The sequence below is a fragment of the Argiope bruennichi genome, chromosome 5 (assembly GCF_947563725.1).
Source record: "Argiope bruennichi chromosome 5, qqArgBrue1.1, whole genome shotgun sequence".
NCBI classification, from domain to species: domain Eukaryota; kingdom Metazoa; phylum Arthropoda; class Arachnida; order Araneae; family Araneidae; genus Argiope; species Argiope bruennichi.
The window spans coordinates 34,902,637-34,924,933 of record NC_079155.1 but is presented as its reverse complement, the minus strand read 5'-3'; the positions used below and the strand labels follow the sequence as shown (position 1 = coordinate 34,924,933).

The following is a 22,297-nucleotide window of genomic DNA, read 5'->3' as shown; positions in this document are numbered from 1 at the left end:
CTCCTCATTCCCACAGAATTGTAGAATGCCTTTCACATTAAAACAAGTACATTCATGAATTTAAGTATTTTTAGTCACTATAAATTTGCAATCAATACAAAAATATTGATTGCTCTAATACCTCGTTGAAACTTTGAAATCAAGGATTGCTAGTTAAAATAATTTTTTTTAAATCTAAATTTTTATAATCTGCATTTAGCTTACTTATTAAATGAAAGTTTAGATATTTCGCTTATTTTTAAAATGAAATAGTTTAATATTTTATTTCTAACTCCTTACTGCCAAGTATTTAGAGCAATTTCTACTAAAAGAGATTTAACATTTCTCAAAAATCATAAAATAGTGAGTTTTCTTATTTAAAACATAGTTGGTATGATGATATTTGAAGTTGCAATGAGCAAAATGCATTTCATCTTTTTTTTTTTATGTCATTCTTGCAGACATGGAACCAATTCATTCAATTTTGTTCTAATATTTGGAATATAATATTTCTTGCAATAATTAGCAAACAGACACTCCATGCTAAACTAATAGAAAAGTGACATTCTAAAATAGATCATCGAATGCTCAAGAATGATCGTGTTTAAATAAATGGACTGAAAACAAAAAGGCATAGTGAAATGAAAAACACATCTGAAAATGAAAATTTCGCTCGTTTTTGACACTTATAAAGTAACACAAAAGTGCTAGCATAAATCAGTATATTTTTAAACCACTAAATTAATGTAAAACTTCAGAATTCAAAAATTGAATAAATTTAATGCATTATTTAGATCATAAATTCTGGCAATTCTCAACATCAATCAGAGTGAATATTGCTCAGAAATAAGCATTTCATATTATCAAACTGTGCAAATTAACAGAGTACTGACGGTTCATATTTAAAATTTTCAGTTCAGTTCTGTCTAGGTAAATTTTTAAAGCAGTACAGAACATCTATACATTTAATTTACGATTAAAGGAGAAAAAAAAAAAAATCTTCAGAAGTTTAATGCTAGAAGACATATCAATTATCAGCAACTAGTTTTGACTTGCATTAGCAGTTCTGCAAACTGATTTAATGAACCATAAAATATTAAATTCTTATTTTTCATATTTTATACTTTTTTATTGTATTCTTGTTAAACATAATGTTAATTGAAAACAAAGAAAATTTTAAATATTGTTATAGTTGTGTTGGAATATTATCACAAAATTTAATATGTGGATTTATACTATGAAATAAGTAATCAAGGTTAAGTGTAGTATCTTTAGTTTGATGCATTTAATAATTTACACTCTCTAAATTAGATCCTATACTTATTTTGTAAGCAGTTTGGTAAATTTTTGTAAAGAATTTTGACTATATATTGTATAACTAAAGACAATTCTAAAAAATGTTCGTTTCACTTTAAAAATATTTTACAATTCCCACTCATCTCAATAGCAGTCATATTCAAATAAATGATTACAATATATTTCATACAATGAATGAATTATAACAAATCCTTCCATGGGTTTACTAAAACAAATTATCTTCTCGGTTTGACCATTTTGCAGTATGCCTGGACTGAAGATTTATATCTAAGCAATAATTTACAGAGAGAATCTCGCAGGATTAAGTGTAAAAATTTCATATAGTTTGTTTATAGTGTTTTGCTTTATTTTTTAAAGATCAAAGTTGTTCATTGTTTACAATTACTTTGGGTTGTCAATTCATAGTTGTATTATTTCATGTCAGCTTATCATTGCCATTTAAAGTGTTACTAAGCCAATTACATATTATATATGCAAGTGGCTTAGTAACACTTAAAAAGTTAATGATAAACTGTACATCTACAAAATAAATAACAGTGCTACAACTAAAATTCATAAATCTAAACAGAAACTGAATATAATTGTAAATAATAATTGGGACAATTTTAAAACATATATTGTGAGCAGTGCCCCCCCCCCAGTATGCAAGGTAAAAATACTCACGCAATGATAATAAAAGAAAAATTAAGAAAAAAATATTTCTGTCAATATTTTAAAATGACCAGTGTGATGAAGAATTTGAAAATTATCTATAAAGAGATGCTAACAATAAATGAATCTTTTCTAATGGATTTGCCAGCAATTCATCTCATTATAAACATGGTGGATAATGCTTTCTGTTTATTAAATATTCCAGATATTTTTTATCCAAAAAACTCATATAAACCTTCTACTTATAACTCAATAACTATTCATTAAATGAAAAAGTTACTGTTTGATTAATGCATATACCTGATGGAGAGATTCGAGTTATGAATTTAAGATGCTAAATTTAATTCTATAATAATGCATGTAAAAAAGACATTTAAAAAAAATCAGACACAAGTAACTGAAACAATTAAACACAGGTCTGTTCAGTTTTTAATGATATTGACAATTACCCTCCATTAATTGTATATTTCAAAGGAAAGCTATGTATGATATAAAAAAGTCTCTTGTGAACATTGCTTCATCTGAAGCTTGTAGTTCTTGTATAGAAACAAAAGGCACATTTCTGGACTTCAGCACAACACTAAGAGGTATTTGTTAACAGAGTTTATCAATCAAACACATTCATTTGGGTGTCAATAAAAAAAAAAATAATAATAACCATCTGCACTACCAGGAGACTAATAATATGATTAAAACATAGTAAACTTAATTACATGAAACAGTGACAGTACATTAAAAATTTATATTTTAAAAAAGACAATATATATATATTTTTATTTTGATAATGGGGCAAAGAAAAATAATGTATGCATAAATCAAAAACTGGTAATTTTACATTAAATTTAGTGATCTTTAATTAACAAAGGCAACTGACTTTTTTTCCTCCTCCCCTCCACATACAGAAATTCAAAATGGTACATTTATAGAGTGTGGAAAGGAGGAAAAAAAGACACCCTTACCCCATTTCCAAAACAGATTATCAATATCATTCTTAATAGTAAATACAGCATCGAAACATTAGCAATGCATTTTAAGAAAATTGAAACATACTTGTATTCATTAAGAAATATTTTTCTGTTTTTCTTCCATAATGCACTTTTACAAAAACTAACTATAACACCAATATAAATAAAAGCAATAATGTATTAAATGAGGTATTGCATTTAAAAATATGAACTTTTCTAGAAAATATAATTTAGTATATTCTGAATTTGTACTTAACACTGATTAATATATAAATACATAACCCGAGAGCAGCAGAAACAATAAAATAAAGTTCAATATAATAAGTGCTGTTAAAAATGATATTAAATTCAATTTTAAACAAATACCATCTAGTTAACAATTTTAGTAACTAAAAAATTCAATAGACCAACAAAATCATGGAAGAAATTTTATTTGAGCTGTGATAAAATATTAAAAATAAAAGAATTTGGAGGACGGTATGATCATTTAAATTCATGTCATTTCACATAAAGCTGAAGCATCATTTTACTTATTTAAATTCAAAAATTACACTATAAATAAAACTGTAAAAGAATAAATGACAGGCCTTTACAGTAGTTTAATTTTATACAGAACTCAGCTCATTCAAGCAACTATTTTACAGCACAGTGAAAATAATACAATTTTTTTAAAACCTTGAAAAGATATTTCAAAAATTTGTTTCATTAACAAAAAATATTAAAATACACACGCTGTAAACTCTCTTTGAAGAAAACTAAGAGTTAAATGAAAAATAAAAATGAATCATTTATTTTAGGCAAAAAAGCTCATAAAATGAGCACTCCTGGCAAGAGATAAATAATATCATAACTGGTTAAACGATGCACAACAATAGTTTCTTCAGTCATGAAAATATTTTATATATTTGAACAAGCCACTGTTCATGAAATACTCCATACTTGAACAGTTACATGGAGAGCTTATGTAGTTCAACTGGACACACACAAATAAGTATTGTTGAAAGGAAGACTTAGATTAACCAGTTCCCCACCCATATAGTAACAAGTTTGGCACACTAACTTCTACAAAGAAAGAAATGTTTGAGCATATTTTAATCTTGCAAAAACTGCTATATAACAAGTCACAATCCCCCAAACCAGCTGGGGTGATAATTAACCTTTTAAAACAGTAAACGAGCAATAGCAGCTGTACATAATATTTAAATTCTGGAGATAAAAATAAAAATGAATTCAAAATTTGTTTTATGAAGTAGAATTAAAACTTTAAAATACGATAAAGCATAAAATAATACTATTTAAAAATTAACTGTAACTTAAAATTTAACAAAATGAAGCATTGCTTTGGAAGTAACTCAAAACAATCATATACTAAATGTGCCTCGATTGGGGAGGAAAGTTACTAGACTTGTATTCATGATAATGAACACTTTATTGAGCACCAATTCTTTTGAATATCTTGAAGCATGAAGTTTTAATTCTTGAATGTTGCTATCACAAATTATTTTCTTACAAATCACCATACCTAAAAATATCTCGATTATAATTTAGCCTTCCTTTAACCAAATGAGAGGCTTATGAAGACATACACACAATAAACAGATTTCCAATCAATGGCCCAACAAGCTGTATATTTAGTCCCACTTCTCAAAAAATCATATATTTAAATGAAGGATATGAATTATAAACCACTTGATACTATCATTATTACCACCCATCGTTAGACTATATTTCTAACATTAGCACAAGACACAGTATAAGTTTTTATTTAGAAACTTAAAAGAATAAAATACTTAACAATCCAAGCTCAAATGATATGAATTTTACAGAGAAGCTGCTGCAGAAATTATTCTGCCCCTAAAGGTGAAAAATAACTCAATCTTCAAATAAAACCAAGACAATAAAAAGAAATATTGTTTGCATCAGAACTAACAAGATATAAATAATTATCCTCAATAATTCTACAGATTTAAAAGGGATAATTTAATAAAATCAAAATGACTATATTTCTATATAAAAAATGAAATTCGAAAACCAACATATTGGGAAGAAAAAATAATATTAGGAAAATGCTTCAATTCAAAGAATGATAAGGATATAAAGCAAATATATATACATATATATAAAATAGATACTAACTAAACTTGCTTTTATTTCACCACAATATGTTTAAAGAACAGGATGAACCTTAACTGAAATATCAGCACGTCTACTTAAAACCAAAGTTATATTTATTAAAAAGGGATAGAACGTATGGAAAAGAAAATGTTCATATTATAAAAACAGCAATATTCAAGTTAAAACTCAACGCTTCTCGATATACACAAGAGTAACACACTTTTAACAATTTAGTCTCCTGGTAGATTAGAATCACATTATGCACCTTTAGTCCTTCGTAATCACAAGATACAAGTAGTAAATACATGACGACGCTTAACACATCATGAGCTCATCAGGCTGATGTGCCATGTGTGAAAAAGACAGTGAGTTTTTGATCAGAGCAATTGCTATTATTCTATTGTGTTTAGTTGTGTCCACATAAATCTTTGTACAAACAAGGTGTGGAGCTCATAAGGCCACTGTACACAGTATAAAAAATGTATCAATGTCATTTATAGGTATTACTGACTTATTGTTTGTGAGAAATCTAAATCTGGAGTAAGCCTGAAGGGATCCAATGTAACAAATTGGTTCTTATGATATTCTATGTACATAACAATATCAAAACCATTTTGAAATTTGTCCCAAGTTTCCCCATGGCTGGAACAATGGTAAATACAACATGGCTACATTTCTACATGTGATTCTAATTATTTGTCAATATTTATATTTATACACTTAAAAATATTCAATTAACTTAAATTATTTAACAAACACCAAGATAAGGATTGCTAAAAAAGTTAATTAAAACTGAAAAAAATTATGAAAATTTTTCATTAAAATCTATAACTACACTTTTTATATTTTTGGAGTAATTTAAATCAACATTAGACAAAGGCAATCCTTTCAAATTGAAAAGATAATCAATACCATGAGGAAAATTAGTACAAATTACAACATGTCTTTTAAAAAATATTTACAGAACATGTTCTCATTTGATTTCACATTACAACCATCACTCATTATTAACAAGAAAGCAGAACATTTTGGATATGATGAACTTCATGCAAAACTCAAACTGTACACACTAGAAAACTTTGAGGAATACAGAAATCAGTATCATCTTAAAATCAAATCAACAATACCAATAGTTCTCTCAACTTTTTTTTATCATTCATATATTATCGCTGTTTCCTTAATTCAACAAAGCAGCAGGCACATTCAAGCACTTTTAAACCAATAAAAGGATATTAAATTTAAGCAATGAATGATAAAAATGAAAGTTAACCTTATGAATGCAACAGCTCTACTTTATTAATCTTTCCTAAAAAATGGATACAAGTTTAATCGACAGAGAATCTTGAATTTTGAAAAGGCTCGAATTCATCTTAGTAATGGGAGGCAAAGAATAACACATTTTGCCGCTTAACATCATTTAGCAAAATTCTTTACTCAATATTTTTTCAAAAATTTCATACTTTACCGTTATAAACTAAATGAAATCCTTTTTTGTGCACTTTTTTTATACACCCTCAAACAAGCAAATGATGTAAAAGCGACATCCAAAAATCAATGAAGCATTTAAAAAATTTACCACGTGAGAAATTGAAATATTTTAAGAGGAGCAACAATCAGTTGTAATGTAATAAATTAGACTTCTTTATTTGAAATTCACTGGGATGGGTATTTAAAAGATTAACAGCTTGACTGCACCTACTAACAGATGCTATTGAGCATAATTTAACAGTCACTTTCAATCTTCAAGTAACTTAGTGTATCCATATAAAATGACTACTTTGAACATTTTATCATACAAATACATATATAGCTAACAAATTTGCTTTGAAGCTCAATTTTCAGAAAAACCTTGCAAATATCCAGGTTTTATATGCAGCTTCAGATAACTGCATATAAATTATTGTATTGCTCTAAGATTTTCAAAGCCAGCCAATGACCGGTATGAAAAGATAACAGTGTTATTGATATGAAGAGCCTCATTTCACTTCTAACAAAAAGTTAACAAATCACGTGGTGCTGATAACAGCCCAACTCTTCTGGTCTTGAAAATAAAACACAGTCCTGAAATGTGGCAGAATGCAGCAGATTATATCACGTTACAGGGGATTATTTTGGCAGTAAAAATTTGTCTGCCACAACACTCTGAATAAGCCGATTATTTGTCTATATCTTGCCATGGCAACATTGTTGCTCAGCTCCAAATTTTTTTACATTGGAACCAACAGTATCTTGCTTATAGAAAACGTAACATCTACAATATCTCACACATAGCACTTCCAAAATTTTATGTTAATGTAAATCTGTTGAATTATCCATAATAGAAATTGAAATAACAGCTGCCAAATGAATAAAACAATAATGGCAAAACAAATTTTCATTAATTATCTTAAAAATTTTGTAAGCCACTATTAATAAAAACTATTCAGTTGACAGTTGAATTAAATACAAAGTAAACAAATAAAAGAAACTGTCTAATAAAAGATTTTTATTCTATAAAAAATAACAGAAATAAATTGTTTCAAAACAATAAAACTATGTTCACTTCTGTAAAATTTAAACTTCTGACTAATACACAAGCAACAATTAACTGGTATGATAAAATATTACTAAAATTTTATATACATGATGATTGAATGGAATGAAAAACAGCACATAAGCAAGGCACAATATATGGTAAAAATATACACAGTGGCTGAAGTTCTGATTCAATTAATTCTCACAAGGGGTTAACAAACAAATCATACTATATATTTCAGTTCAATATACACAAGTAAAGTGCAATAAAAGCAAAAGGCATCTTCTATATATTCTTCCTAGAATCTTTAAAGAATGGAAGAATGCTTGCAGTTATGTAACAAACTTTAAATAAGCACTGAGTAGTTAAAAAAAAAAATTCATTTCGTTGTAAAAAAAAATTGCCTTTCGGAAATTTTGTTGAAACTTTTTGCCGATACAAAATTCTGCTTGATAAAAGGAAATTCAATAAATATATTTCTCATTCTGTCTCAAGTTAGAATAAACTTCCGAATCACTACAGATATAAGGTTGCCACGGCAAATATCGGCCTCCAATATCTTAGTTTGTTTCACATCACCTTCATGGTTTTTGTGCTAAGATGGTTGCATCAGACCATTTACATGCTGCGTAATGAAATGGGAGCCATTAATAGTAGGGTTCGGGTGCGGATGTGAGCCTGCAGCATGGTTTGAATTACGCAGAACAGAGTAGACATCATCCATTTTACTCAGCTGCTCAAAAAAGGGGATTAGATCCCGTAGTTCTGTGTCTGACATATCGTCAAACCATGAATTTACAGGCACCTATAAATTAAAAGTAAATTAAGATTCCTTTACATACAAATGTCACATAAATAAGTTTCAAAGACAATTAAAAATGAAACATTATGTATATGAAGATTTAATCATATTTTTTCCATATTCACACAACTTGAAATGATTCAAAAGCTCTTCTCTCTATGATAACTATTTATTAGCTTAGAAAAGATAACCTAATAATTAAAATTAAATTTTAAACAAAAAAAAAAATTCTAGCTAAAATTTTATTATGCATGCCAAATTATCATATTTAAATTCCTGGAAATATTTTCTAAACTGGACACATATAAAATAAATTATGTATAATAGTAGCCACTCTCAATTACCATTTTTGCGGCACAAATTTTTTCTAATATACATAAAGTTAAAATAAGCCCTGGAGATGGATACTCAAGCACTCTTGAGTAAGAAAGTTTTATCTATTCAATTTCAATGAAATCTATTGTATTTAACTTCTTAGCAATGAATCTTTTATTAAAATAAAAGGAAGAAAGACAGCAGAACAAAAAGGCACCAACCCAGGACTTTTATTCAGACAATATCTGAAATAAAACTAGAATAATTATCTGTCTTAAATGTGGATAGAAAGATGAAAAGGTCTGTTACTGAAACAGAAGATTCCATCAGTCATGGTTACTGAACAAGAATCAGCAGAATAAAAAAATTGAAAATATCAATTGCTCTACAAACACGTGAATAAATTAGAAGTTTATATTTTCAATAAAATTAACTCTAACTCTTTCAATAAATTAACTCAATAAAATTAACTCTAAGACTCTAATTAAACCCTAGGGGATTTAAGCAAACTTTATGCATTTTTCTTTTACAAAAATTTTTAGACCATCTTCAAGTTGAGTATTTTATTTCTTTAGACAAGTAGCAAAATTCATTATCAGAAATAATTAATTAGGGCTTCTTCAAATATTCATTTTCCAAAGATAAAAATCTTTCAGATCAACTACTTGGAATGGAGGAAGGCTAATGAAGAACATTCAGCTAAACCAATTTTTGGCATCTTAAACTAAATGACTTTGAGAAGCATAATCTAATTTCCCCTTCAGCATACTTCATTGCACCATCCACTCCTCAAGAAAAAGAATTTACAGAAATTGAGAACATATATTTTTATTAATTAGTATACAAAAGAGTAGAAAGCTGTAAAAACTAGATAGAACATTAATTAAATGCAATTTTGACAAGTTGATAAACATAAATAAAAAAATTTATGTTTTATACTGTATATGATTAAAAAAATATTCCAATTCATTAATTAATGGATAATATATATATCTATTAATCTGTACATAATATTTATTTTAACATTAGATATTAGGATTTAAAAAAATTTAAGTCAACAGACTGGAATTCATTAATTCATTAAAATATGAGAGTAAAACGATTAATTGTCTAATAAATTCACTGATACTCACATGCAAGTATGTGATCAATGACATTGGTTATCAATACAATCACATGCCATCAACAAGGAGCATGTTAAGAGTTAATATGTAAGTAAGGGCACAAATGCTTAGTACTTATGGAACATTATAACAAAACTCAAAAGTCATTTTCAACAGAACATTTTTTATGCTTTGCAAATTCTTCACTAATAAGATTTAAAAATGGATTTTAAGCTCTCTTTTAGAAGTCATTTATTTCCAAATTTTTTCTTTATCAAAATTTAAACTAAACTTACTGCATTATCTGGATGGAAGATATAGGAAGCAGGAGAATTGTCTACTATGATTACTTTGCGAAGATCTCGACCTAACCTACCCAAATCCTGAAAAAGATACAATTTTATTTGCTATGATACATGAAGTAATATACGGGTTTAAAAAATGCTTCAAAGTATCATACTAACCTTCACATAATTACCACGATAAAAAACGCATGATTCTCTAAAAAGACGCGAGCGGAAAACACCCCATTTGTCAAGAAGATCGGCAACAGGATCAGCATACTGCAATATTAAATTTGCAAATTAGTAATAATTTCCAAAAGAATTTCAACATATATTTATCTCTAAATTATTCAAAAGATATACATATTATAACAATCCCTTTTCAGAGAATATGATAGTAACTGAAAAGAAAATTTCTGACAGCAAATGCAATTCTTACTTTAGCAAGGCTAGCTGTAAATAAAACGCATTCAAACATCTCCCCCATTTTTTGCAGAAATTCATCTACATAAGGCCTCTTTAAAACATAAACCTAAAAAAAATATATATAAATTTTTATTAAAATTAAAATATGATTTTCCTTTCAATATAAATAAACTAACTATTGCAATCATTAATGAAATACAATGATGCACTGAATCACCAATAACATCAATAATAAATATTCAATTTATAGTATACAATTTTTGGTTAAAATTACCAGACTTCAGAGCTCTTTCTTATAGACTAGATAGAAAATTTATTGTTCGAAAATAAAAATTGCTCAGTAAAATAGACCATTTTATTTTTAGCTGTTTCTTAGAGAAGGGGAAGGGACTTTCTGCATCCAAAAGAATTTTTCAGAAAAATTACTGTTGCATTGTGTGGAATAAAAAACAATGATAAATTACTTTCTAGAACAATAATGAAACAAAATTAAATAAAAAGATAGAAGAGAATATTTTCAAATGATTTTAAAAGTCTAAATTATCACATATTCTGAATAGAAAAATCATGTAGATCCAATTTTTATATGACTGACAAAAATGAAAAGTTACTGAAAGCACAGCATTAGTAGATTTGAGAAGTATAAATACTTTTTAGACAAAAATAATGCCCTTCAATTAAGTGCCTATTGTGTTTCAGTATAAAATCTATTATAGGGGGAGGGGGGAAAGTTACACAGAATTTTTTTAATAGTAAGTTACATGGAATATTCTGTAATTTGATTGAATTAAAATGGATTTGAATTATTGAAATACAGTTTGACTTAATCTTGTGAATAGTGTAATTGATCTTCACTGCTCACAAGATTCTTTTCAGTTATGGTTACATGATCAATGATTAATATAAAAGCTTCTCATTTATGTCCTTCATTTAAAAATTAATAATTTTTTATAAAGAAAATAAAATTAACACAGTCCAATGACAATTGGGACCCAATGAATCACATTGTGAGAAACTCAGCATAACAATCAATATTTTAAATACACAAATATGTTTTTAAAAGTAATAAATATCAATAAAATGTTCCTTTTTTATGATAATGTTGTTCCTAATGTTATTAAAATATTTACAAACAAAAGAAAAACCATGATCAAATACTTCATTCTTGATCCCAATAAGAGTGCTAATATAGATAGATGAAACCAAAACATCTTAAAATGTATAATTTTCATGCGTAGCTATACAAAAAAATGTTTAAATTATTATATAAAAAACATTTTTAATTACCTGATGAATAACTCCATCGATTTCCACAGGAACTATAAAATCAGCATTACTAATCGGCTGAAAGGTTAAAAAAAGATACACAAATTAATATATTACCTAAAAGGAAAAATATATATTGCTGACCGAACTTGCAATTGAATTGCAAAGCAAAACAAAATATATGCCATGCAAAATGTAGAATCATATTGATTCTGAATGCTCTTTCAGCATCGTAAAATTTAAATATTTTTAATGATTTGGGACAATAATTAATCAAATGGACATTGTAATTAATTAAACATTTTGAAGTTAAGAACTATGAATACTTTGCCAATTTGAGGAATGTGTCATAGAAATCTTAAACTCAAGATTCTTAACCTCTGGAATGAACATTTGGCTACTAATATGCATTCAGTTTACTTAGTAGGTGATTGTACTTAATTAAATGAAAGTTTTTCACAGTATAATCAATAGATTATACTTCAAAGGGAAAAAAATTTTAAGAAGGCAGAATTTTACATTTATCAAGTTATGTTATACATTTGCACTTACCAAGTATAAAATTAAATTTTACGGTCATCAGCTAAATTTCAGATACTGAACGAAAGTATTTCAGTCTATGTATAGCAGCACTAAGATGAAACATGATGAAGATATAATCATCAATTACACAAGTATTTTAAAGATAAGACACAAGTATTTTAAAGATAAGATTATTACAAATTTATAAAAAATGAAATGAGCAGATCATGCTATTTGCCACTTAAAAATCACTTTAAAAAAAATCTTTCTTGCAAACTTTAATGGGGAAAAATCCTATACGGAAGATCTATAATTAGAAATACTAAATATGATAGGTATTTTAATACTATTAAATTAATTAATTGGAGAAAAATTGCAGAAAATAGGCTAAGATGTAATAAACTCGCAGAGAAAAATCGGATTCCATTCTTGGTAGTTGAGGTATTGAACAATTTTAAAAATTTCATTGAGTCTTAAATAGGGGATACTTTGTCAAAAAAATCTTAATTTTTTAAACAAGGGTAATCTTTTAATGAAAGAGCAGCATTATTACTTAATATAAAAGCAAATCTTTTTAAGGTATTCATTTTTATAATACTGAACATTTCATGAGGAAAAACAATTACATAAGAGTAAAAAGTAAGTTCTAAAAATTACTTTTATAAAAAAAAAAAGTAAAAGAAAGGTTATGGAATTAAAATGAAAACAACTATTCGTATTTACAAAGGAAAGTCAAAATCAGAATTATGTACAATAGAAAATTCATTAACTAGATTAACACAGATCTTATGAAATCCAACTTGGCTAATTAATTTTTTGAAATTTGATTTTGTCAACAGTTTCAATTATAACCTTTGGTCTTTAAATTTTTCAATAAACATTAATGCTAAAAGCATTAAATACAATTCCAATATATTTTCATCAATTCTACATCAAACTAAAAATTGGTATACCTTTTTTTTTTTTTAAATACATCAGTATGTTATTTTTAAGGCCCACTTTAATGATAAATTTAAATATATAGTAAAAAATTTATTAATTTAAAAACATTAATAAAATGTATATTCTGAAATGCTATATACTTATACTCTGTATATATATATAAATACTATATACTGCTTATCAATATAATTTAATAATTATCTTTTAAACTGCAAAAATTTACACACCATTTTAAAATTTTGTTTTCTTTTGCTGTACATTGATTATTTAGATCCAATTTTTTCTTGATTTCAATATCTGAATAATTCAAATAAGTCAAATTCCAGCATATTAATAAAATCCAACTATCTTTTTGTTATTATTATTATTATTCATTGACTAATGAAAATAAAAACTTTTAAATAACTTTAAAAAAGAAAAGGACATACCTTAAATGAACTATGAACAAGTGTTTCATCAAGATCAATGACCAGGCACATCTTATGAGCATCTTGATGTTTTACCTGTGGAAGAAGGTGTTTATCTTGAGGGAAGAATATCTGTAAATAAACATTAAGTACTGTTTTTACATGCAAGCGACTTAAGGAGTTAATTTTCTTTTACCAAGCAAAAATCACAACATGTTAAAAAATTCCTTCACCCTTTTATTATTTCTAATAAGAATTCATAAGAAGCAAAGCATTATGGTTTTTTCTATACATACATGAATTTAGTTGTATACCATATCTGCTAATGACAATCATAATGACCATTAGATAAAATAAGCACATGCAAGAAATTATAATTAACACGTAGAAAAAAATGTAATGAAAAAAGCATATAATGAATTTTAAAAATAATAAATACAGTCATCTTTAAAAATTAAATAGCAAATTCCATGAAAGCAACAATGTATTTTTAAAACTTATTCATCATACAAACATGATAATTTAAATACTAAAAAAGAGAGGGAAGGGGAAACACGATGGGCATGCAAGAAGCAATAAAATAAGAAAAATTAAAGCAAAATATGGTAGCATTGCTAATTAAGATTCAATAAAAATATTAAAAATTGCAGTGTTATTACATAAATAAGCCACAAGAATTTAGTAATTCAGAAATATATAGATATGAAAATAATATTTCCAAAAAAACATTGCAAAATGTTTTTAAAAAAATCAACAAAAACAGCAGAACATAAAGAAAAAGAATAATTTAAAAAATCTCACTTTATTTCGCCTACTCCCATCAGATGTTCCTTCTGCGTGGATTGGTGGGTTAGGTCGTTTTGATTTCGCGCCAAAGCAGCAAAGTAGGGAATTAATAAGACCCTTGTGACGAGGTTTTTTCACTGATGTTAAAGCTAAAAATAAATATACCATTAAAATAATTAACAATAATATAAATTTTCAATGCTTTTTTAAAAAATTTATGTACAGTAATTACACATCAGTGAAATAATATACATATATTTTATAATAAAACTGTCTATACCATATTAAAACAAATTATAATATTTATTTAAAATATTTTCAAAAAGAAAATTCTTATTAAAAAAATGGAAAATAATTATTTTGATTTAAAAAATAATTTTCCTGAAATAAAATAAGATTTTTCTGAAGTGTTATCACCCTAATGCAAACTATTTATATTTATATCACCATTAAATGAAACAATGTACGAAATTTATACATAATGAATATGAAACATGTACATAAAATAAAACAAATTAGATATGTCTAACAATTATGATGCATCTAATTCTTTAATCTAATCCTAATCTAGTATAATTATATTTGTTTTTTCATTTAAAATACATAGACAAGTATTTTTTTTTTAAAAAATCAGCTTTTTTTAATATTTGGTTTATAAATAATAATTTGCTATAACTTCATTTGAATGCTGTAATTTTAAACAACTAATAAAAAATACAGCAACTATTTTCAACAGTTTGCACAGTTTCTATTTCATTAATTTAACTGAATTATTATTACTAATAATGTGGGCTTACCATAATTTGCCACAAAAACAAGTTGCAATATTGAAAAGCGTACTTAATAGTCTGAATACAGCAACTATGAAACAATTTTTCTACAAAAATTTCATTTTGTTTGTTTAGACAAAACAAAGCTAAAATAAATAATTAATATTCCAGTTTGCACAAAATAAAATACAATTCCAGAATCCTGGTTAAAGGAAAATATTATATTCAAAAATAAATATTAATGTTGTTTTTTTTAACTTTCCTCTTTTAAACAACACGAATTTTATGCTAGAATAGTGGAATAATAGCATAATTCAAAATCTGATTATTAAAATACATAATTTGTTTATGAGTTAAAAGAAATAAACTATAGTAATCAAACAACAAAAGGAAAAATTATCTTTTTCAGAATCTAAACATTTAATACTCAAATTTGAAATATATAAATTTTAATATTCTAATAAAAAGAAACCAAATAGATGTTCCATTTTATGTTGCCTTTATAAATTGAGATTTTCATAAATACTAAAATACCTTTTAAAAAGTTCCCCTTTTAAATAAAATGATTTAATTTATTTTTTAAAGTTAAAATAACTCAACAAATTTTTGCAAAACACTTAACAACATATTAGTTAAATATCTCTATCCATACACCCAAGTTATAATGGATGATGAAAAATTTTAAGTAGTGAAATAATTAGTAATAAATAAAAGGAAATGCAACTAAAATTTGATAAATTACATTAAAATGTCCCAACTCAAGAAATGTTCTTACATTAACTTTGTAAACGGAAAGCATTTTGATGTATGATAAGAAGTGTTACTAAAACTTGCTAGGCACAATAAAGGAAAAAACTTCATGTTTCCATATATAGTCTCTCATAAGAATATTATCCTCTTTACATTAAGAAAGCATATGTCTTGACACAAAATCTTGGAATTTTTTGTAATAATAAGAAGAAATATTTCCCAAAATGAATTAATATACAAACTATTTTGTAAACAAAACTGCAGAATTGTACTGATTAGCTGAGTTTCTCTGCTTCTTTTTACAAGCTTACTGAAATCTTACAGCTGCCATAATCAAAATCTTTCACAACTTTTCAATTGTTACAAATTTTAAAGCCAACCATATACTTGTTCCAGTAAAGGGATAAAAAAAAAGTAGATATCATTTAATGACTTGTTCTCTTTTTTATTAAAATTCTTTTTTTCTATTAGTAAACAGAAATTTTCTAATAAAGTTTTTTTTTTCTTTCTTCTTTTCTTTTCACAATATGAAATTAACAGGATGAGAACAAATTTGCAACTAATATTTGAATATTTGTACGAATGAGACTTAAAATAATAACTGAAGACATGTTGACAAATATCAATAAATCCACCAAATTTCTAAATTCCTGGTGCAATTCCAATATAATTGATATTTTTTTTTAATTGATGCAAAAAAAAAGGCTTAAAATTATGCATTTTATTAAATCTGAAAATGAATCATATTTAGGTTTTGAAGATTTTAAATGGAATAAGCCTGATGTTGCTTTTATACTTCCTACGACTAACTGAACTAAAGAGACTAAAATTTGAAAATTATTAGAAATTTCATCTAATATTAAAGTAATAGCAGTAGTAATAAAATAAAAATGAATAATATGAAGTATGTATATCAATCACTGAAAAGGGGTGACAAAAACTAGCTGTTTTAATTACCAAATTTAACATTTTCTAATCAACACTTTTTCTATCTTTGTCTTAAGCAATTTATTGCTTATAAGCATTAATTTTGAAAAGTAATATAAGTTCCTTTTTAAAGCAAAATTAAGCTTCGCCTGACTTTTTTTAAATAATAAGTTTTGATAGCAGTTATTTTTCCATATCATATTTCTTCTTAAAGTTCTTCTATTCTCAGAAACTAACTATTTCCCTATTTACTTCCACATAACTGAAAACTGGTAATTAAAAAAAGAAAAAAAAAAACTTTAATTTTTATAAAATAAAAGTATATATCTTCCCTAGATAGGAAGACTGGAATAAAAAAAAAACAGCATTACAATAATAAAAAGAATATGAAAAATGTAGAACATGGCTTTAGTTACATTTTCAAATTTACTATTAAGTAAACAATTTTTTTTATAAGTTTTAAAATAAATGGTCAATTTTAAAGAGATCCATTTCCATATGTAGCGATCAAATTAGCAATTTATTATTATTTTTTTATAATCTGGTATTGCCATAACGAAAACATCAATAAAAGCAAAAGATATTCGCAACAACTGATGTTTCAGTTTTCAGGATTTGTGTGATCTCAACCAGGAAAGATATTCTTCCGCTCTGTTGGCGGATGACAACTCTAAAACCAGTTTCCATTCGGTGCCGCAGTGGAATCTCGAAATCCGCTAGATGTTGGGCTTGCCACAGACACCGACCTCAAGCTCGGGCAACTTCTAAGACTAGTTCTGCTGCAGGGTAAATAGACCAAGGGTGGCTGCGTATTTTCACTTAAGATGGAAACGCAGGCAATGTGAATGAAACAGATTCAAGAAATGTTTGCGAGGAAGGCAATTAGTTAAAGCATGCGTATAAATCCGTGGAGAAAACTGCAGCAAACATGAAGAGGCTATGTGAGGCTGTCTTGTTTTTGAAATGCAACGCCGTGAACTTTTAGTTTATTATTTTTATTTGTTTTATAATGCCTTGCTACCAGAAGTATAATAAGTTTTTTTTTAACGATATTTATGTTGAGATATACAATTAAGCTACTCACTTTCACGATAATGGGACATTGTAAATTCTCTTCCACATTCAAAATTTAAAATAAAATTATGAACATAAATGGTTTGATAAAGATGTAAAGGTGAGAATAAATTTAAAAATTTATATGGAAAAAAATTAAATTTATATGCCAAATAATATTAAAAATGATTTAAAACAAAGCAATAACTATTATCTGAAAGTATGAAGAAGAAATGTAACTTAAATCTCTTAATATCTTTTTACTTGATCAATCAATGAAAGAGAATAATATCGTCAAAATGTGCACAAAAATGTTTCGCGTTGAAATTATCAAACCTTAAAAAAAATTTAACAAATCGGAATATATATATATATATATATATATATATATATATAGAGAGAGAGAGAGAGAGAGATGCATTTAGAGTGATTTTTAAAGTACTTTAAAGTTTTTTAAAATTTAAATTGGTTTTCTCGCATACGCCGGAAAGTAAGGTGAACCTATAGTAATGTGACTAAGCTGAATTTGAGACAGTTACCTTTCCGCTAAAGGCAAAATAAAGCAATTACAAAAAAAAAAAAAAAAAAAAAAAAAAAGATATCGGATAAAAATTTCGATTAGAAAAGTGTTTGCTATGCTATAATAAAAACACGGGGGGGAAATCCATGAAGTTATCTATAAAAATGACGGAGATATTTGTGAAAAATTATAAACTTTCCATGTTTTGAAAAGAGGTTTGTCAAAAAATAAACAAATAATGTATCCGTACTGTATTGGAAAATATACTTTCGCAAATTTGCTTAGCTCCGAAAAAAATATATGATAATACAGGAGAATATTTTTTCAATTTTAGGTACATTTTTTTAACTGCACTTTCCAGTTACCTATTATTTCTTGTATAAGTTCTTTATTTCGCCGCTAGAACGTTGTAATCTGTCTCAATAAATTCAGTATCGTTGCTTTACTATATGTACACGTTACTTCCCTGGATATATTCGATGTTATTTTGATTTTAAAGAAAATAAAAGGACTTGACTGATCATCTTGCATATAAGGAATATGAAATCTCTTCAGACAACTCTTCACAGAAAAATGAAAACAGTATGCAAATCTATTGCAACTATTCTCGACTTTATTCGGGACATAAAAATTAAGAAACTATTTTATTTTACACACACTAATATTTTCCTTATAAGGAAAATTTGTAGTAAGAACAGAGATTTTCAACATTCGGACAATCAACAAGTGAATCGTACGAATTTATTTTAAGCATCTTCAGAACTATTTATAGCGCATATCTTTTTGAGAAGCAAATGACCACAAGAAACCCCATAAATATAATTGAAAAGAGTAAATATGAAGAACTTCACGAGAGAATGTAAGAAGTGAAACCTAGTGGAAGGCCAATTAGAGTACCCAAAATGCTGACTGAAAACTCCACAGCTGCGTGGAACGGTGACCTGAAAGACGTAAAACGAGCTTTGCGGAATGTTAACATTCAAAGAAGACAACATAAAAACTACATAATGACACGAATACAATTTTAATTGAGTCTAGTTATTCCCTGCTCTTCAAAGACAAGTTGTGCACTTTTAAAAAATTGGGACGTTGGAATTTGATAAATCTGCCGCGGTGAAAGCAATGTGCATTAACTGTGATATTTATAAATAGCTTTAAAAATAGTTCTTGATATAAACGACACTGGTTTTACAACATGTAAAAGAAAAAGGATAAATAAGATACTACATTTTCGTCTTTTCACCAACAAAGAAAACTAGGTTGACATATTATTTAACTAATTTATTACACATCGAAATATGAATACCTAGTCGTCTTTGATGAGTGTTGGTTCGCGTGAGTTAATGGTTGCTAAATATTTCAATTGTTTCCTCAGCAAAATATTTTTAGACCTCACAATTTGATAGACAAATAAATAGCAAGCATTATTTCAAAAGCATAACAACGTTTTGTTATTGAGCTATGTATTTCTCTAATTTTCTGTCTACATCTTTATACATCCAATTATATCACAGCAAAAAACGGTGGAGCTTTGAAAATTTTCCATAATTACTTGATTTTGAGCTTAAACCTTAATTTCAAGTATAACAAAAAAAATAAATAAATAAACGCACGCCTCATACTGCAACCTACTTAACATGAAAAAATAAGATGAATCTTCATATCTCTATCACAAAAATTTGGGGGGGGGGGGCAGTATGAAATATGCAGCAACAATGCGAAAGGTTTGAGTTCCAATTAAAACAATGAAATATATATAGTAAATACGCTTAAAACATTTCATGAAAATTAATTAAAAATAGAGAAAAAAATTGTGATAAAAAAATTGGTATCATTGAAAAATATATACAATTTTTTTTACCTTTAAGATGCTTATAAATCATATTTTACTACAATATGTTCAGGTTATCGCAGAAAAAATATCACTATTTTGCATAATTTTTAATTAGTTAAAATTATCATTTCTGACCACCAAAGTATAAATGTGACAAATTTGGAAGCTCTAGATCAAAAAGTTTGTTTGGCGTTTACAGCGCCAACACACAATCATCTTTTATTGTAAGTATAGGGATACAGATTGTACTAGGATGGAAAGACTGGTCACTTTAATAACACTCGCCGTAAACTGTACATGTATCCTACTAGTAATCTAGCATTAGTTACCAGAATTCAGTATTGCGAAAACAAAAAGAAAACTTCTAAAATATAACTGATAAAATCATAAGCGAATACATCAAATTTTTTGATAAAAATGACTAGCCGCAATGAGTAATATTATTACAGGAACACATTTTAAATCGTGCATATATTTTTGGAATTCCAACATTTCATAGAAATTAAACCAAACATAACTTTAAATAGGAATCGTGGTAAATAATTCCATTTCTTTCATTACATACCTTTTTCACACACGTAAACAAAAAGATTCTAAGACAGTTAAGTAAGGAAACGCACATTTATGACAGACGTATTCCTTGAAACTCCCAAATTCAATTCTGAATTATTCAGATTTCCCCCCCCCCTTCACTATAAGTATTTATTGCGATATAACACTGATAACACATATAATAGAGTTGATTTATCAGTATGCGAGTTTCTATATCTAAAAGCATCAAATCTAATCAGCGGGAGTGGTCTCCCCCAAACTTTCTTGCATACTCACTAATAAAGGTGTTAACCCAGAGAACGCCTTGCGTGGCACTGGATTTAGCCTTGGCACTCCCCACCCCCTTTTTTTTCTTTGGGGGGAAGGGTGCGATTAATCCCTGCCATAAGATTACAAAATCCAAAAATCGAATTTCGGTTTAAATGCATTTTTCCCCATAGACAGGCAAAATTTTGGCAAACTATAGTTATAGGCACAAAATCCCATACCAAATTTGATACATTTAATCACTGCGTTTTTGAGCTACCGTGTTTACATGTTTCTGAAGGTAAAGACCAGCAGACGATTAACCCGTTATTGGATTTGGCTCAAACTTTATAGGTGTCTACACTATAGATGTTAAATATGAGTACCAAATTTTATCTATATAGCTCTCTTCATTTGTAGTTATTATGTTAACTTATATTAGAACAGACGAACAGGCAGGCTTCTGAACGGATTTTTCTCAAAATTTGATCGAAATCTACAAAGCTAGAGATAAACCTTAAGTCTTGCCCAAAGTGTTTATTAAGTCATCTTTGTTACAAACGGACAATTCCAAGTATTTTTTGTGCTCAGGGAAATCTAAAAAACGTGGAGATACACCCAAATCTACGAATTTATTACAACAATACAATTACAATATTTTCTCTATACTTCATATACGAGAAAGTGAAAAGAAGAATTTCAAATTTACCATACGGATTCATTCGTAATTTACTTATCAACTGAATGATGATAAAATGGAAGAACTCGTATTGAATTAGACGAGAATAATTAGGAGAATCCAAGCGACAATAAATAATTACAAAATGCAATGAACATTTGTTAAAAAAGCATATAAAGCAAATGTATCGAATAATTTCAAATTAGTCATGTTTAAAAATAATTTGCTAAACTTTCGAACTTCGGCTTCACTGTAACTTTAATTTCTAAACTGCAAAGGCATTATGTTACCAAATATGGGAGAAGTATGAGAATAAACATTTTTCTCGAAAGGGAGGGAGGGGAAAAGATTCAATAAAAACTGATTTTTTCCAAATTTTTTACCTCCCCAATGGTAATTTTCCAATTAACATATGTAATATAATGGCATGAATAATCCTCGGAAAATCCTTATCAATGCATGACGAAAAAATGTTTTGTAAATATAAATAAACAATTCGCCATGATTCTTATTTGCTAGTATAAAGTTTAGCTACCTCCAAAGTTAGATTTTGACATCAGACTACAAATAA

At 27.1% G+C, this 22,297-nt stretch overlaps 1 protein-coding gene across 2 annotated transcripts in view; it reads right to left on the bottom strand.

Moving 5' to 3' along the window:
• Positions 1 to 2,358: 2,358 nt before the first annotated feature.
• Positions 2,359 to 22,297, bottom strand: part of LOC129968470 (carboxy-terminal domain RNA polymerase II polypeptide A small phosphatase 1-like) — a 42,860-nt gene continuing 22,921 nt past the window's right edge. Inside the window, exons 2-8 of one of the 2 annotated variants that reach the window (XM_056082376.1) lie at positions 14,411 to 14,544; positions 13,631 to 13,705; positions 11,760 to 11,816; positions 10,486 to 10,578; positions 10,227 to 10,325; positions 10,059 to 10,145; positions 2,359 to 8,347 (exon numbers count right to left, since the gene is read on the bottom strand). In XM_056082376.1, the coding sequence (XP_055938351.1) occupies positions 8,138 to 8,347; positions 10,059 to 10,145; positions 10,227 to 10,325; positions 10,486 to 10,578; positions 11,760 to 11,816; positions 13,631 to 13,705; positions 14,411 to 14,544 (755 nt within the window). In that variant the 3' untranslated portion in view covers positions 2,359 to 8,137. Of the gene's footprint in view, positions 8,348 to 10,058; positions 10,146 to 10,226; positions 10,326 to 10,485; positions 10,579 to 11,759; positions 11,817 to 13,630; positions 13,742 to 14,410; positions 14,545 to 22,297 lie in introns of both variants that reach the window. The other variant, XM_056082375.1, reaches the window with a different exon arrangement.